Source organism: Drosophila biarmipes, unplaced genomic scaffold, assembly GCF_025231255.1.
Source record: "Drosophila biarmipes strain raj3 unplaced genomic scaffold, RU_DBia_V1.1 ptg000029l, whole genome shotgun sequence".
Classification (NCBI taxonomy): Eukaryota; Metazoa; Arthropoda; class Insecta; order Diptera; family Drosophilidae; genus Drosophila; species Drosophila biarmipes.
Genome location: NW_026114544.1, coordinates 352,207 through 371,677, shown reverse-complemented (window position 1 = coordinate 371,677; position 19,471 = coordinate 352,207). Strand labels below are relative to the sequence as shown.

General features: G+C 35.6%; 1 protein-coding gene across 18 annotated transcripts in view; it reads right to left on the bottom strand.

Annotated features, from left to right (window-relative positions):
• Positions 1 to 19,471, bottom strand: part of LOC108035588 (uncharacterized) — a 401,308-nt gene that overhangs the window by 195,810 nt on the left and 186,027 nt on the right. For 13 of the 18 annotated variants that reach the window (XR_007765723.1, XR_006367981.2, XM_050890391.1 and 10 more), the window contains 2 exons: positions 12,196 to 12,369; positions 9,953 to 12,138 (listed from right to left, as the gene is read on the bottom strand). Coding sequence is in view for 16 of the 18 variants with exons in the window: in XM_050890391.1 (XP_050746348.1) it covers positions 9,953 to 12,138; positions 12,196 to 12,369 (2,360 nt within the window). In the remaining 2 variants the exon portion in view is untranslated. Of the gene's footprint in view, positions 1 to 8,938; positions 9,886 to 9,952; positions 12,139 to 12,195; positions 12,370 to 19,471 lie in introns of those variants that run through there. The other 5 variants (XM_050890398.1, XM_050890395.1, XM_044092633.2 and 2 more) reach the window with 5 other exon arrangements.

Genomic DNA, 19,471 nt, shown 5'->3' with positions numbered 1-19,471 from the left:
ATGGGACGCCGCCGGACTTTGGACGCGGCCGTGAACTTTGGACCGAGAGAGAAGGTGCCACGTCTCGGCAGCGGAGCGGCACACAAGCATGCCATATGCGTCACGGGAATCAGCGGGACGGCAGCATTAGGCTGTACATCGACGGGAAGCATAGCATGAAGGACAAGTGGGTCAAACTGGAGCCGTGGACTTCATACCTGTTGTGGAGAGTTTCGGCGGGCCGTGCGAAAAAGGGGAATAACGGTTCCCGGAGGCCCTATATAAACCCGCAGGGCGCCGGAAGCGAAAATCAGTGGATTACAATCAGTCAGTCGATTACGGAAAATCGAGCACAATCAGTCAAGACAAGCATTTGAACGAATACCAACCAAGCAAACTACAAGGGAGCCACAACAAGGCGAGTCGTCGGAAGTAGCGCCGTGGGAGCCTACAAGGAGCAAGACTGTCACGTCGAGACGTTCGGGATTGGGATTACAAGGAATCTCCGAGCTGAGACACAGTTGGCTAAGGTCTAAAGGGGCACCACACGGATAAGCCAAGGCGGTCTGTCCGTTCCTGCCAACGGAGTCCTGGGCTTACGTCTGGAGGGTCTACCAGACTTGGAGCAGTGAAGGCCGGCGGCAAGAAATCGTGAGCTCGGGGGTAGGACTGTCAACCCCAGTGTACCTCGCCCCAAGCACTACTTTGGCGTGTCCCGTCGTGAGCCCCGTGCGCCAAGTGGAGTTGAGCAGGTCCTGTCGCGATCAGCCAGAAGGAAGAGAATTCCCGGAGCGGCGCGACAGAACCCCGAGAGTAACGAGCCAGAAGGGAGAGTCATCCCGGAGCGGCGCGACAGAACACCGAGAGTAACGAGACAGAAGGGAGAGAAGTCCCGGGACGTAGTCACGCGACATACAGCCACCTAGTCAGGAGCAGTTCGAAGGACGCCGCCACCAGCAAGCAGGACACCACAGCAACCACGCAAGAATCGATCCCGCAGGTACGGCACGGACAGTACGCGAAAGGGTGAGGCTAGAGTGGATCCTTCGTTTACACGAGGCGTGGAAGCGAAGTGAAGAGCGAGGCAGCTTTCTGGCGTTCCGCCTTGACTGTCCGCACGATCTGAACGGAAACCCCCGTGGGACCATCCGGGACAGAGCAAGGAATAGGCGATCGTGTGTCGAGAGGAGTGATCCTGGAGAACTCGTCAGTCTGTTCAACCTAATCTGAGAACGGTGACGTTTCCCTAAGCCCGCACTACTGACCCCATAGCTAGTCTGAATCGTGGCCGAGAAGTCACCGAGCCAAACGCGTCAGGAACAAGCAGCAAGCAAAACTAGAACACCGTGTCAACGAGGCGAACACCGAGACAACCCATACCGTCGGAGACAGCGAGACAAGCAAATTATAAAGCCGACTGAAGTTATACCCGCAATAAACCCACTACGAACCCGTGAATTCTGTGCTTTCTCACTGAACTACTGGGCGGTCACGTTTATATAATTTTGGTGGGACGAACACACACAATCTACTGAGCTAGTCGCACAAATACCGTAGCGAGCAGAAAGCAAACAAATCAGTTCGTTTCGGCAAGCCGAAGTTTTTATACCCTTGCAGTTATGAAAAATAACCAACGTTAGTAACACCATCTGAAATATTTAAAAAAAAAAAATTTTATTCTTTTGTCACACCTTTTTTTTTAACAACTTTATGTTAGAGTGGTCAGGTTTTTAATAAATTGAATTCGAAATTCGAAATCGAAATAAATGTTATTTGCAAGCTTAGAAGGAAATTCAAAACCAATTAAAAAATATATTTTTTTTCCCCCAAATAGCCATAGGAGCTATAAGATAAAGTTGTCCGGAAACTATCTGGGAAACTATCAGCCTGATAGCTTTAAAACTGAGAGACATACGGACATTACTAAATCGACTCGTCTAGTGACGCTGATCAAGAATATATATCGTTTTTGGGGTCGGAAACGTCTTCTTCACTGCGTTGCAAACTGAAATCATTATACCCCCTGCAAGGATTCCTGATAGATTCCTAAGCTTCTTACGCAAGTTTATTTTAGCGGTTTCACTAGCGTCCACCCCCTTGATAACGTATTCTTTTAAATAATTAACAATTTATGCAATTCTCTGTCTCGCTACCCCCTATCTCTTCAAAACTTCTTAAGACCAATTTTAATAATCTAATTCCGATTAGGTTGATGCTAGCATTAAATTTCTAAACAAAATGGGGACTCTCGCTCTCTCCATTTGGACCTTCAGAGCACTTATATGAGAAAGAAAAAAAAGGAAGATCGCTAAATTTTCCATTTCATCATAACTTTTATCAATTTTGTACTTAAAAGCTGAGTAACGTTTATCTAATAGTCAGGAATGGCTTATTTTACTATTTCACTGGTAATATTAAAAATATGTCAATGTCAGTATTATAACTATATTTACGCTTGTGTTTACCAAACGATCAGAGGGCATTTGTCGATTTTTTATAATGTCTGATTTTATAGAGCAGAGAAGTGCCATGAATTTTTGTTTGCAGAATGAAATTTCGGCAGCGGGAACGTTGAGGATGTTGCGGAAGGCCTTTGGTGATTCTACAATATCCCGGACAAATTTTTATAAGTGGTATAAGACTTCAAAGAGGGTCGGGAACGTGTTGGTGACTTGGAGCGCTCCGGACGACCATCGACGTCAACTTCAGATGACCAAAACGTCAATGAAGTGATGGAATTAGCGCTCAAAAAACCTCGGTATACTGTTAGAAACTTTATTGATATGATCGGAATATCAGAAGGATCTGTGAAAACCATTTTGAAAGACCATTTGGGCCTAAGAAAAGTCAAATCTCGTTTGGTACCAAATAAGCTCAATTTCATGCAAAAAAATCATCTCGTTGATGTGTATGAAACAATGCTTTCTGACTATCAGGACAAGCTGAATTGCATAATGTCTGGCGATGAGACCTGTATTAATGATTACGACCCTGAAAAAACAGACCAATCAAGCAAATATCGTGCTAAAGGTGAGGCCAGACCTAAAAGAGCAGGTCAAAGTCTTTCAAAAATCAAGGTTATGATGAATTCCTTCCACCTGGTCAAACTGTTATACGGAAATATTATTTGAGCATTATTCATCGTTTGCGTAAAGCAATTCGTCGATAAAGGCCCGAACTATGGGCCAACAACTCTTGGTTTTTGCATCACGATAATGCACCTCCGCATACTGCACTCGATCTTCGTGACCATTTCGCCAAGAATTCGATCGTGTGACTTCTTGCTGTTCCCAAAACTCAAGAGGCCACTCCGGGGAACGCGTTTCGAGTAGATTGAAGAGATAAAAGCGGAATCGACGAGGGCGCTCATGGCTATACCGGAAAAAGACTATTTGGCCTGTGTCGAGGATTTGAAAAACACTTATATTTTATCGGGATTGGATTACTTTGAAGGGGATAAATAAAGAATTTTCTCTTTAAAAACAAATTCACCTAACTTTTTGCCCACAGTGGTTCGACAAATTGTTGTACACAGTCCCTTTTTGAAGTTATTAATAAAAAATAATGAGCATTTAACAGTTTTTGTCCGTATCGAAACTTTATTTTAGAAACATTAGTTTTACCACTTTTGGAAAAAGTAGCTAGTTTGGCGAAAAGAGCGATAAATAGCTTGTATACTGAAGCTACAGGGTTGTGCTAAACGTCGTTAATATAGTATTTCGAAATGCTATATACGCCTTTCAAACACGATTTGTCGAAAGACCACTGTTTATTTTCTGAATTCTCAAAAAGGGCGCTAACGATTTCGGTGTAAGCTTTATAGTGAAAAGCCCTTGAGATTCCTCAATTACTGACATGCAACATATTGTTTACTAACACCGAACGCCACATTCTAAATTTTTATTTATTTTATAAAATCGCTTCCACAAGTACACTTTATACATTGATTCATTTTAAATTGCTTAATTTGATAAATATATGTAACCAAGCATTTGCCGATTCTTAAATCACAATGACAATGTTTTATCCAAGACGACTAATGACCGAGTTGATCTAGGAAGAAAAACCTCTTTAATTCTTAAAGTTTATGTCTCGGGCTGTATTTAAATCCCAAAATAAGCTATACAAAATTAATTACCTTGCTTTCGCATACACGAAAAGAAAGTCAACTTACTCTTATGCATTGTGTACGGAATAAACATAATTAAAAATAGAACAAGCTCTTTCCCCGTTCCCCTTGCCGACAATTATATGATAAACAAAAATTAAGTAAACTTCAACAAGCTGAAGTTTGTATACCCTTGCAGTCATAAAAAATAGGCAATGTGGGTAACACTATGTACTATTTAAATAAATAAGGATTATTACTAGCTCCAGAAATATTAAATTTTTTTTGAATTTTTAAATAATTATTTAATTATTTTTACAACCGTTTTTATTAAATTTAATTTAAAATTTTTAAAAATCAAATTAAATTAAATTTAGTTTGTTTAATAATATTTTCTCACCAATTTTCCGATCGTTCCTAAGACAGATAGTCGTCCGATTTTTATAAAATTGAACTCGAAAATCAGAACTAATTAAATAATAAATGTAATTTTTAAGCGGAGGAGGTTATATGTTAAAAACGCCAAGGATATACTTTTTTAAAATTTTTTTTTCTGATTATTTCTTTGGGAGCTATAAGATATATTTGTCTGATTCGAATAATTCTGCCTTACTTTCTATTTGCAAAAGAAACAAGAAAGGAAGTTAACTTCGGCAAGCCGAAGTTTGTATACCCTTGCAGTTATAAGAAATAATCAATTTAGTAACACCATGTGACATTTTTAAGCATTGTTGCTGAAAAATTATTTCATTTTTTTTCAGACCATTTTTTTATATGTTAGAGTTGTCCGATTTTTATTATACTGAATTCGAAATTCTTAAAAATATAAAAAATTATATTCCCAATATTATAAGATAATATGTCAAAAAGCCCCAAAGCTATAATTTGTTTCATATTATTTTCCCACCAATTTTCCGATAGTTCCTATGACAGCTATATGATATAGTCGTCCGATTTTGATACAGTTTAATTTGAAATTCAGAACTAATAAAAAAATATTATTTCCAAAATTAGAAGGTTATATGTTAAAAAACATTAAAGATATAATTTGTTCATATTTTCCGACTAATTTTCCGATCGTTTCTATGGCAGCTTTATAATAAAGTCGTCTGAATTTGATAAAATTGAATTCGAAATTTAAAACCAATTAAAAAATATAATTTCCAAGCGTAGGAGGTTATATGTTGAAAAACACCGAATTCATAATATGTTCTCCAATAGTTCCTATGGGAGCTATAAGATATAGTTGTCCTATCCGGCTGGTTCCTACTTATATTCTACCTGCAATAGAAAGAAGACTTTTGGGGAAGTTTCAGCCCGATAGCTTTAAAACTAAGAGGCTAGATTGCGTAGAAACGGACGGACTGCGTTGCAAACTTCTGACTGAAATCATTATACTCCTTGCAATAAAAGTTTCCCTGAGGAATCCCCCGGGAAATCCGCTGGAAATTGCCCTGTTCCTTATACCCATTTTTCGTATGCCATGTCCCCTGCAAAGGACACGTCCCAGGGAATTTTTTCCATTGGGTTTTACCTGTGAACTCCCTTGTCAGGGACACGGCTTAAGGGAATCCCATCGGAAATTCGCGATTTTTTCATGAACTTTGCCCTCGCTTCTGAAATTCTCGAATTTTCACGTTTTCAAATATGGAATTTAAAATACATACATATTAAATTACGTTTCACATAATTTTTTATTTAAAATGTAGCATTTAGTACTATGTTTTTTTTCTTTAATTTCTTTTTAAAGAAAGTTTCTTCTAAACTGAAGGGGACTTTTAGGAAAGTTTCAGCCTAAAAACTATTAAACTGAGAGCCTAGTTTGTTTAGAAACGAGCGGTCATAGCTAGGTATATGTACTCGTCTAGTGATGCTGATCAAGAATATGGGATCGGAAACGTCCCCTTAACTGCGTTCGAAACTTCTGACTGAAATCATAACACAGTCTGCAAGGGCATAAAACGAATCGTTCGTCACCTTACCCTACACTCATTACATTATATGTATGTACAGTAAACATACGGTCCAAAAATTGGTATTCTCTAATTGAGACCGTTAAAGTAAAGACAGACGCTTCATTTAAAAGTTATAACCAAATATGATCAATATCAATACGATCAATAATATACTCGTACAACATTAATTGAGATTGCATCAAATCAGCTGTTTTTACTAATACGTCACAACTTTCTTATCTTGGTTAAAATAGAAAGAAAATGTACGAAGACATGAATATTTTGTTTGGGAAAGTGACAAATAAAATAAAGAAAACAAGAGATCACGCTACTCAGCTAAAAGGAGGGCGAGATGAATGGAGATATGCTTCCAGGAAAACTGTTTTTTTGCTATCGCCATCCAGCGCCAACAAGCATAAAGCACAAACTAGTTGCGCCCAAGCAGCTAGTGGCATAAAACGTAAACCTTAGTAAAAATGTCTGATTTGCTGCATGTGTTGTGGAATCATAATTGATTTTGCCAAATATTGAAAATATTTGGGTCTAAATGAATCGTCCGACTTCAATTTTTTTTGGCCAGCATGTTGGTAATGATATTAAGAACTAAATCTCATTTAAATTTTTTGAAAATATTTAAGAATGTGACTAGACGGTTTCTGGTGGCGTGGCATTGTTTTCTCCACTCCGCTCTTGTTAAAATTAGCTCTTAAATATATATTATTTATATTTAAAAACCATGATATATATTCTCGGCAAACCGAAGTTTGTATACCCTTGCAATTATAAGAAATAATCGACTTCAGTAAGTAAATTGTTTCCCGATCGTCCCTATGATAGCTATATTATATAGTATTCAAATTTTAATAAAAATTAATTCGAAATTCAGAACTAATTAAAAAATGTTATTTCCAAGCTTAGAAGGTTAAATGTTAAAAAACACCAAAGTATATATTTTTGTATTTTCCGAATTATTTTCTGATCGTTACTACGGCAGCTATATGATATAGTCGTCCGATTTTGATCAAATTTAATTCGAACTTCAAAACCAATTAAAAATTTTTATTTTCAATCCAGGAGGTTATATGTTAAAAAACACCGAAGATTTTTTCATATTATTTTACCATTCATTTTGCGATCGGTCATATGGCAGCTATATGATATAGTAGTCCGATTTTAATAAAATTTAATTCGAAACTCAGAACTAAAAATGTTATTTCCAAGCTTAGAAGGTGATATGCTAAAAAACATTTTTCTTACATTTTTTCCCCGATGATTTCTATGGGAGCTATAAGATATAGTTGTACGATCCGGCTGGTTCCGAATTATATACCACCTGTAATAGAAAGAAGACTTTTGGGAAAGCCCGATTAAAACTGAGAGACTAGTTTACGTAGAAACGGACAGACAGGCGGACATGGGTAGATCGATTTGTCTAGGGACGCTGAGAAAGCATATATACCCGTATGGGGTCGGAAACGTATCCTTCACTGCGTTGCAAGGGTATAAAAATATATGAAAAGAAGCGACAATAAAAACAAATTTGAAATAACAAAGAAATATATATATGTATAATAATAAATAAGTATATACAAATTAAATAAAACATTAAAGTGCTAGAAAAACATTTCTTTCAAAAAACCGTTTCTGCCACATAAATAAAAACTTTAAAACTACTAAAATATAAAATATAAAAAATTAAAATAAAAAGTAAATACAGGCCAACCAATACGAAAACAAGGAAAAACGGCGTGATCGATTTAATCGATTATTATATACCCGTTACTAAGCTAAAATTAGTTCGAGAGGGATATGCTTTCAGAAAATATATTTTTCACTAGCACACTTGAAGCGCCACCTAGCGCATCGTTAGCGTCGCCTCAAGCTGTTTGATGGCGTATTAATGAAAACAGCTGATTTGCTGCATGTGGTGTGCAATAATAAACAATTTAAATATTTCAAAAATATTAAAAAATTGTGGGAGCTAGATAGACGGTTTAGTGGTGGATATGGCACCCTGCTGATTCGAACTTCAAAAAAACTGCATAAGAAGCTCAAGAACCAAAATGCTTAATCCCAACTTTCTGGTTTTTATAGTTTCCAAGTTCTTACTTTTCCTGATCAAAAATATTTCTATTTAATAGGGTCGGAAACGCTTCCTTCTACTTGTTACACACTTTACGAGAAATCTAGTATACCAGTTTACTCAACGAGTAACGGCTATAAAAAGCTATAAACTATGCTAAAGTTTTTTTTATCCGTGGGTTTTTCTTAAAACTCGGCTTTGTATTCCTCAAATAGTTTAATAAGTACCGTACTTGGCTTTGTATTCCTCAAATAGTTTAATGAGTACCGTATAACAAGAATTAAAAAATTTCGAAATTCTTCAAAATTTTAAAAAATATTTCCTTATAACATTGGAAAATATGTCAAAATACTCAGAAGCTATAATTTATTTCATATCGTTCCTATGACAGCTATATGATAAATTCGTCAGATTTTGATAAAATTAAATTTGAAATTCAGAACTAATTAAAAAATGTTGTTTTCAAGCGTAGGAGGTTATATGTTTAAAAACACCAAAGATATAATAACACCCGTTATTCGTAGAGAAAAGGTTATACTAGTTTGGTCAGAAAGTATGTAACAGGTAAAATAAAGCGTTTTCGAACCCATAAAGTATATATATTCTTGATCAGGATCACTAACCGAGTCGATCTATCGATCGATAAAGAGTATAAAGAGTTACCATAGTTTATTGAATGAAACTGCAAGTTATTCGAGCAAAATATAAAGGTATATTGATATGATCGAATATAAGTACACAAAATTTGTGAAATGTGATACTCATTGTAAAATCGTCTTTATGTTTTTTATAGATATTTTATTTGTTTGTTATTGGGGCAAAAGATCTCTAAATTATATAAGAAATACATTTATGAATAACAAATCCTTAAGTAGTCGTCTAGGATTTTTATTCAACCTTTAGCTGTCTTTGTTTCCTTTTATCTTTTAAGTTTGCCTAGTTGTAGCTTACAATATACATAATGTAGCCGTTTCATTTATTACAGTTATAAGAAATAATCAATGTTAGTAACATCATATTAAATTTTTAAGGATTGTCGCTAGCCTCAGTGATATTACAAAAATAAATGTTATTAATTTGAAAATTTAAAAAATTCTATATTCCAGAGTAAAGAAAATATGAAAGAAGAAGAACAAGGCAAATTTTTTTTCAAATTAGCTATTCTATTTTTTTTGACCGTTTCTTTGACAGCTATATGTTAGGACGGACATGGCTAGATCTACTCGTCTAGTGATACACACTAAGAATACAAGTGCTTTATGCATTGCAAACTTCTAACTGAAATCATAATACTCTCTGCAAGGGTATAAAAACACAAATGTGTCTTGCCTAACACTGTGACTATAAAGTAAATTCACATTTATTTTAAGCGTGTCAAAAATATAAATAGCTGATGCCTACTTAAAAAATTTAAATTAGCCTTGACTATTAGTTAAATGTTTTCTTTTCTTGTCATTTTTCTGATTTTTCTTCATATTTTATTAGGGTGAGCTCAAGATGTTAAATATAATCTTCATTTTGTATAATACAGTACATTTAAAAATTCCAAGCCTAAAATAAAGGTTATATATTTTAAATTAAGAATTGTAATATATTTGGAATTTAAACGAGTTTATAACTGATTAAACTTAACAATATTAAATGTGCTTTGTATCTTGCAGATTTTCAAAAAAAGAAGCTATTATTTTTGACTCACTGCTCGAAGTGTAAAAAAAATTAAATTTACAAGGCGAAGTGGGCAGGAGAAAAAGAAAATCTCCCTGTAGTGGAAAGAGAGAAAAAAGCGATTTCAAAAACTAAAAATATATATTTTTTTATTTTACATACCCCTTGTGGGACTGCCTGCTTCCTTAAAAGTTGCGTCTTTTCGTGTTCGAAGAACGGGGCGACATTCTTGTTCTCCTTGGAGTTGTGCACTACAGATGCGTCCGCATTGTCCACGATAAATTGCTCATAGCTCGAAGGGCCTAGTTTGTCTTCACTGGAGTGATCCTTGGTCGATTCCTCGGCAAACTGCTTCTTCCATGAGTACTTGCTTACCACTGGGCAGAAGCTTACCTCCTTTTCGAGGGAGTGGCGCGATCCGACTGACAGCAGAATACTTAGCGGGTTTGATTGGGTTGGTTTCTGCGACAAATGCTGCATCGAAGTGTGAGTATTGCTTACGTAGATTTCGACCTCCGCTTCCTGTCGGCTGTCAAAAGCCGAAAGATTTGGCGTGCTGCTGACCAGGCTGTTTTTTTTGGCGTCCGATTTCTGCATTTTGATCTGGTAACGGCCCGCCTTGGCCTCCCATTGCATGTCAAAGTGGCACTGGTCCAGGCTTTGGGCGTAAGTTGAGCGCAAATTGGTTTGGTCCTCGTTGAATTTTGTAACGTTTTTATTAAAGGACAGATTTTGGGCAGAGCGCTTTTGGAGCGGAGGTGGATTAAGTTGTACGTGGTGCACTTTTAACATTATATCGGATGTATTTGAATCGCAATAGCCTGGCGAAGAAAATCGGTAATCTAAAGCTCGCTTATCCGTTAATATACACACATTTTTATCGTATATCTTGCTGATCTCATCCAACAAAAAGTTTTCCCTGCAAATTAATTGATCAGGTTGCTCACAGTATGGTTCATCAACGCTGTTTCTGTCCGACATGTCTTCTGCCTGCCTTTTTTTGTAATTATGATTTAGACGCTCTCGCGCTGGCCGCTTATCCTTATAGTCTAAAAGCGAGAGATTCTGGTAGCTGGCGTTAAAATATTGTAAACTTGCCTCACCAACTTTACTTCTTGCGGGATCTTTAAAACTTGAACTACGGCTGATCTGCTCAAGCTGCCGCTTGCCGTCGCAGCCGTCAATGGAACTGGGGCTCCGGCTGATGCTGTTTTTAATGGAAGCGGCGTTTTTAGATTCCCTTTTGATGATTCCGACCGCAAGTAGACCTTGCGACTCGCGAATGTCGGGCAAACTGTTGTGAAGCCAAGTGAACATGGTGGAAGACGACGTCGATGACAGCGACCAAGCAGAATCCGATTGATACCCGGCCCCTTCAGGTGAACTATTAATAGACGTCGATGAAGAGCAAATAGTTGTGTGTTTGACTGTGTGTGTGACCGTGTTCATGGCTTGCTCTATTTTGGGCTGGTAAAAATCATACTCTCCATTAAAGTTGCGCGAATGCGGTGGGGCCTCTTTTAGTTTGAGCAGGGTCTCATCTTTGAAAAACTTGTCAAAATTCTTTGGTATGGATTTAGATTTTTTGTGATGCGTCCTTCGCTCGCAGTAGCCGGAATCTTCCGAGATTTTGTCTGTCATGTTGGGCGGTATTCTCCGCGCGGCAGTGATGTCCTGTACTCCAGTTACGGATTCAGTTGTCCGCGCGCCTACACTGGCCATACACGAGCTACAGCTGGGACTGCTTCTATTGCTGGAAGAGCTGGAACTGGAACTGGTTTCGGAGTTAGGTTTCTGCTCCTTTTTATGCAGGTCGTTGGAGAGAAAGTCTCGCGACTGTTGGGTCTCAAATTTGAGCTTGTTCAGCTCATAGTATGTTTGATGCAGGTAACTGCAGTCGCTAGATTCAAACCGCTTTATCAGGGACAGCGAAGAAGCCGATCCCTTGTTGCTTTCCGGATTGCTATCAATAGTACGACTTGAGGCACCAATCTCGTAGGTGAGCGACGGTGAGCTGTTGCCCAGACTGTTCATACTGTGGTGTTGCTCCTTGAGCATAAATTGTCTTTCAAGGGACTCGAACTGCACCAGGGAGGAGCTCCGCGAGAGAGAGTGGTAGGAGTCATTTTCGAAATAAAAGTCCTCAAAAGTGTATCCTCGCCGAATGCGTGAGTCGCTCCTCTGCCCCTGGCTTTCGCTGGTGCTACGAACACATGTCTCTGTGACCAGAATGCTTTCAATGCTAATATGGGACTCTGGATTGAGAAGCCCACGCAGTTGTACGTTTTCTTCAGGACTGTGAATAGGATCCGGGGATGCAATGTCCCGCTTAGGCATTGCATATAAATCTGTATCGAAAATACCAGTAAGAGGACATTTTGTGGGATTAATAGCCACCAGCTTACCCTTGATCACATTTATGCGTATCACTGAGGCCGCTTCAGAGTCCATTGAGCTCCAAAGTGTTGATCTGTGTTTTTGGTAGCCACACCGGCTGCCTTGCGAACTTTCCTCGTCCTCGCTGGTCTCCTCTAAGATAGGCTCTAACATTCGTTGTGAGCTGGACAAGTAGACGCCATCTAAAACACAAGAGAAAGAAAAATATTAAAATAAATAATTTTTTGTGAAATGGACAGTACTACGTCCTTCAATTATCTTTACAATAAAACTAGCTTTTCCTATGCGACTAGATCTGTATTTTATCCCATTATAGCTCTGCTAAGATAATTTTGTTCTTGTTACTAAATCGTCATTATTTAAACGATTTAACTAATGCTACTATTAATGAGTAGGTATTAAAAGCGGTTGCGGAGGTTTTTTAGGCGGTTTTAAATGTATTTTGTATGAGTTGTTTTTAATTGCAAGCGTATACTCATCCCAGAATCAGTGTGTTTGGTATTCCACGGAACCCTCCCTTTGTATTGCATTTCAAATATTGTGACCCCTCGTTATCTTCTGAGAATGAGCAGGATAAAGTGAACGTGCGTACCCACGAACCCGAATCTCACCCCTACCCTCGAGTCCTTGCTCATGACTGCTTGTGCGCGATGGTGTGAAATTTTAATTTTGTGAGTTTTTTTCAAAATGTGCAGTTTTTATTTTAGAACAGAGAAAATTATACCATTGGAAAGGGCTTGAAAAATGCTTTCCAATGACACCAATTTTTTTTTTTTTTTAGTGAGGGGGTATACTATTTACGGTAGCGGAGGTCATCGTCGTTTTTTGCCTTTTACAGTCGAGTAGTGGGAATATACGGGAGCGGCGGTTTTCGCAGCGGAGGTTTGGACGCTGCCGAGACTGCCGCTGCGATGACCGCCGCTATACGATTCCTTTTGAGGAGTGTGTCTAGGAAAAATGAGCTGAAGAATCACTTTAATGTTCAAGTTGTATAAGACTTATAGGATCACTTTTCAGGGCTGAGGATATCGAAATTGTTTGTGTCTACAATAAAGTTTGACGGGTGTGTATAGAAAAATTAGCTAGTGGGATCACTTTAAGGTTTATGTTTTAAATTTCTTATTGGGAACACTTTTCAGGGTTTATATCTAAAGGCCACCCAATAATATTTATGTGTAGGATAAGAAGTTTAGTTTTAAGAATTTCTTAAAACGGTGCACTGAAGCGGAAAATTGTACCGAATTTCAAATTCTGCCTCAGCTATATTGATGCAAATAATTTATATGGTTGGGCAATGAGTCAACCCTTACCGCTTTCAGGATTTAAATTTTTAAGTAATGATCAATTAGAATCTTTCGATTTCAAAAATATTTCTGCTGATGGAAATGTAGGATATATATTAGAAGTGGATTTAAAATATCCTACTGATCGGCATGACTCGCATAACTACTTGCCTTTCTGTCCAGAAAACAAAGTTCCTCCAGGAGGTAAGCAGCAAAAACTTATAGCTGATTTATCGAATAAAAGCGAATACATTATCCACTTAAAACAGCTTCAACTTTGTATACAGCATGGTTTAATTGTAAAAAAAATACATAGGGTTTTGTCTTTTACACAATCATGCTGGTTAAAGCCCTATATTGATTTAAACACTGATCAAAGAAAACTAGCCGAAAATGATTTTGAAAAAAAATTGTTTAAGGTAATGAATAATGCAGTATGCGGCAAAACAATGGAAAATGTCGCCAAGCGTAGAAATATAGTATTAGTAAATCATTATAAATCAAGACAAAATTTGCCAGGCTTCAGACAACGCATACCTAGACATGACTTCCATAGCGTTGAGATATTTGGGACAGATCTTGCAGCGATTGAATCAACACCATCAAAAATTATGTATGATAAGCCAATATACATAGGAGTTGCTGTTTTAGAATTATCTAAATGGTTAATGTATGAATTTTATTATAATTTTCTATTACTTAAAAGTCCTTCTTCGAAAATAATTTATATGGATACAGATTTATTTGTATTATCTTCAGAGGAAGACTTTTACGAAACTATAAAAGAAAATCCTGAACGATTTGATACCTCAAATTATAAACTAGAAAACCAATTTAATATAGTTCAAGCTAATAATAGGGAACCTGGCAAAATGAAGGATGAACATGCAGGTAGGGTTATGACTTCTTTTGTTGGACTGAAGGCTAAGGCATACTCTTGTTTAGTTGATAAGGAAGGAAACGAAAACGATGTATAAAAAAAATTAAAGGAGTTAAGAAATCAGTTATTAAAAAACTAAATCATGAAGATTATATAGAATGTATAAAATATAAAAAAACATTTTATGGATCCCAGCGAGTTATTCGAAGTAGGTCGCATTGGCTCATGGTCATTATAATATTGAACATATATTAAGTAGTCAAAATTAAACCCGTTATTAAGTAAATGTTTATATTATAAGAATAAAAATTTGTTATTGTTGCGTTTTATTACTTTAGCAGGTCATTTACAGATATCCATGAGTTGTGGCTGGAATCGAAACAGCTCCATTTTACAAGCACTTGATTATTTTTCCTTTTTAGTATTTTCTCTACTAGGAAAGCATTTTTGTCTTTCACTTTTTGAAGTTCCTCTTCATAAAATGACCCATTAATAGGGGTACCCATATAATCTTGTAATTTATATTTTACGGGGTATGTAGACTTGACTTTTAAAACTTTAAAAACTTCTGTGGTCCAATTAGGTTCGTATCCCTTCATAAATGCTCCCTTGTATTTACTTATTCTAACAAAATCACCTACTAAAAATTTATGTTTTGGAAATATTTTTGGTATATTATATACCGATTTTAAAATAAACTCTTCATTTTTCGTGCAGACATCTATAGGCTTCATTTTAATTGTTCGGTGATATGAATTATTGTATTGATTTACGAGATAATTGATGTTATGAATCCACTTATATTTACCCTGCATACTAAACATTTTCCACATACGATTTTTTAATGTTCTATTAAAGCGTTCACATATAGAAGCCTTGAGATGCGTATAAGTATGATAATGATTTATATCAAATTTATCCATTAATTTCCTAAAAGTGGAATTAAAAAATTCTTTCCCTTGATCTGACTGAATATTCTTGGGTGTACTTTTACTCTTTTTAAAAACAGATTTCATTGCCTCTGCTACATCCAGGGCAGACTTTGACTTAACTGCCTCGGCGTATGCATACTTTGAGAACGTGTCAATAACGGTCAGTAAATATCTAAAACCCTTATTTTCTTTCGAAAATGGTACCATTTCAACTAAATCAATTTGCCATGTGTCATTTATCCCTTTTTGAACGAACTTTCGCCGTATGAAGTTTTTTCGCGCTGCCTTATGAATTTCATCGACAACTTGTTGTTTGCTCATCTTAAGGTGTTGATTTATTAGTATTATTTTTTATTTGATGACGATGGTTGCTTAGTCAATAATGCTTGCTTATATACAAGAACATCCCTTTTTATTCCTGAACGCATCTTTTTTGATATTTCAAAACATAATCGTGTTAAATCTATTTGCACATCCTTATCATAGGTACCTTCTAAATCAGATAGTTGAATATCAAATTTTTGTAAAGATACACACTTAGGAATAATATGATTATTGTAAAGATATATTACTTGCTGTCTTAATATGGAGTTCCAACATAAAAATGTAGTAAAAAATATGCCTAATCTTAGTAATGATCTCCAGGACTCAGAATCAAACTCAATTCTGTTACCATACTGATTAATCACAAAAACGTACTGATTATCTGATGTCCTAAATCTAAAGTTACATTTATGGAGTGCAAGCACGGATGATCAATAATTGTATCAGGCATCAAGAAGTCATACTGGTCCAGTTTCAACTGAATAAATTCCTTATACGTAAGCAGTTGCATCCATTAGTCTTTGTCAAATCCAATGAAATTATTTTTACTTTGCTGCATCCAAACCATCGGCAAAAATTTTCGAGTAGTTGACAGACCCCACATTTCAATTTTAAGTTATGAACAACATAATACTCGAATCCAAAAATGACTTCGTGGTCCTGTTTCTTTCGAGAAGTTTTATTTCTTTTAGTTACACACATGTCCAACAGGTAAGACTACTTTAAATAAACTATAAATATGTTCTAGTCTTACCGGTATATAAAGGAGAAAGCCCTAGCAAGCACACCCTCAGTTGATTAAAAAATCTCAACCAATGATGAACACAGTCGATCGTAATTCAAGCATTATAGTAGATTTTCAATATGTACTTGGTAACAACAAACAAGTTTTCGTTAAGGAGCTAGCGTTTATGCCTGCTGAAACTGTTATACCTAATTTTTTCCATTTCAAACCGCCATATAACATAAAAGAATTGGATAATGGAGCTCTTAAGCTGCAGCACCTTAACCAGCAGAACATAAACGGATTGGATTGGTCAGCTGGAGATATTCCATACACAAGTCTTGAAGAAATACTCACACCACTCAATAAGTATCACACAGTTCTTGTTCGTGGTGAAATTAAAAAGAATTTTTTAATCAAGTATTTATCAACAAACATTATTGATATAGATATCGGAAGAAGTTTAACTCAACTACCCAATTTTTTTACGAATTGTAGAATACACAAGAAAAAACTTCCACTTCGATGTTCATTAAATAATTTATTTAAGCTGTTTGTATTCTTAGTAAACACCAATTATGAAATATATAGTAATGGTGACACATGTGTTTAAAATTTAGTAAAAAGAAATTCATGGTCCTATCAGGTTGTCTCTTATTATGGATTCTTTTAAGAGATTTTTTGGAAATGATCCCCGTAAAAATGGATACACGCAACTTATTTATTGTAATTATTGCGGATCTGATACTCATTTCGAGAAGAACTGCTCCAAGAAACGCGATCAAGTGAATATTAATAAAACCTAATATAACTTAAAAACATTATATAAGCAATTAGTAATAATATAATATATTAAAATTCATTCCGAATAAAAAAATTTTTTTAATAAAAAATGTTTACACAATTTATACATCCTTTTACAATGCTTATTTGTGGACCCTCAGGATCGGGAAAAACAACCTTTTTAGAAAATCTAATCACCAAAAAGAATGGTCTTTTTAATATTTCAATAGATCGAATTATTTGGTGTTATGCAGAGGAGAGTGCCAAGCCCAATTTCGAAAAGATTGAATATTTTAAAGGAGTCCCTGAAACAGTTGAAAATGAAACGAATGAACCAATTCTTTTAATATTGGATGACTTGATGATGGGAGCCTTTAATAAAAATGTGTGTGAGCTGTTTACAAAAGGATCACACCATAGGAATTTATCAGTAATAGTGGTAACTCAGAACATATTTCATAAATCTTCGCACACCAGAGATATTTCACTAAATACCAAATACATTGTTGCTTTCAAAAATCCTCGTCATAAGCTTCAATTTCAATGTTTAGCAAGACAAATTTACCCAGAAAACCCCACGGAGCTATTTAGAATATATAAAAAAGTAACGGAGCAACCTCACGGATATTTACTTATTAATCTCACTCAGGGCATTAACGATCTCTTAAGATTTAGATCTGACATTTTTAATTCAGAATATTCTGTGTGCTATTCAAATGAAAATGGTTTACAAAAAGAGCCTAAAACATTTATTGTATGTGCTCAAAAAGGCCGACAATAGACTACGTAAGGCAATTATAAGCAATAGTAATAGTGACCTGGTAAAAACAATAGTAGAGATTGTATTGAACACATTACAGGGAAACCATAAAGTTACTAAATCCCATCTTAATGCTCTAAAAAAGTATAAAAATGCATTGCGATACCTTTCGTGCCCAAAACGTACATTAAACTCTAAGAGAAAAGTCCTTATTCAAAAAGGGGGATTTCTACCGATTCTAATAACTTCATTGCTTTCTGGAATTTTTGGAAAACTATTAAAAAATGATTAAGAATTAACATAATTTAAGCAAAGTAATTTTAATGCATCCTAACAGCTATCAGAAATTGATAAACAATGATAGAGGAAATGAATTAATAAATATACAATTTTTACCAATATTAAATAATAACAAAATAAGTGATTTCGATAAATGGATCAAAATTCGTCAAGAATTAAGTTACTATCAAAACGAAAAACGTAATAAATCATGGAATTTTCAAAATGAACAAAAAGCGAATCCTATTACAACCAAAACAATTGAATCCCAAACCACTGATTGGATTGTTATAAAACCCAGCACATCAAAATCAACATCAAAGTACGATCACTCACGTCCGGAAAAATTTGAGTTTCCCGATTTAAAACCTGAAAGTGATAATGAGGATTTTAGTTCAAGCACAAAAGAAAATGTTGTTTCAGATAAACGAAAAGTGAGTGATACCTCTTTTTTAGATAGTGAAACAGATAAAAAGAAAATAGGATTAGAGAAACCAGTGCTCAAAGCGAAACCTAATGAACGACAACGCAAATTCAAAGCAAAACTACAAAAATTGAAAACGGAAACTTTACCTTATCAAAATTTTAAAAATGTAACAGGACGTGAAAGGTTAATGCGATCGGTTAGAACAAAAAATCCAGTACAAACTGGTAAAAATAAATTAAATTGGATTTCGTATCATTAACTTCCATAAATATCAAATATGGGTTATTTAAATGAGATTTTTTTCACATTGTTAAGTAACGACTCAATGAATGTATTTCCTGACAACGTAAAGTGTGCATTTACAAACATTGTTAACATTCCAGAAGACATGAACGATGATTGGGAAGTCGGTATTTCAGACATATATTTGAATAATTACATTAAATATACACCTAACCAAGATAAAAATGTCGTTGAAGAAACCGAGTTTGTTAGTCTTGTAAATGCTGAAACATTTAGGTATAAAAATGTATCCGTTAAAACGAATATTCCTGAAAATGGATTGATTTTTATTTACACTGACATAATAAAACCAAGGTCAGTAGGTAGTAAAAGACAACGATGTCTTCGTGTAATGCATTATAATGGAAAGGAAAGAAATATTCAATTTAAAAATATTGAATATTACCCTTTGGAAATATGGTCGCCAAATGAAATCTCAATACTCATTACTGATTCCAATGGATATAAGGTACCATTTCAGCTGTTCCCATTTTCGTTACTCTTCACTTTAGAAGAAGAAGAAGGTCAGGACTATAAATAATGCATACCCAAATATTATTTATTTAGAACCAAAATAGTCATCATGGTGAAATCTTATCAGGATTATTAT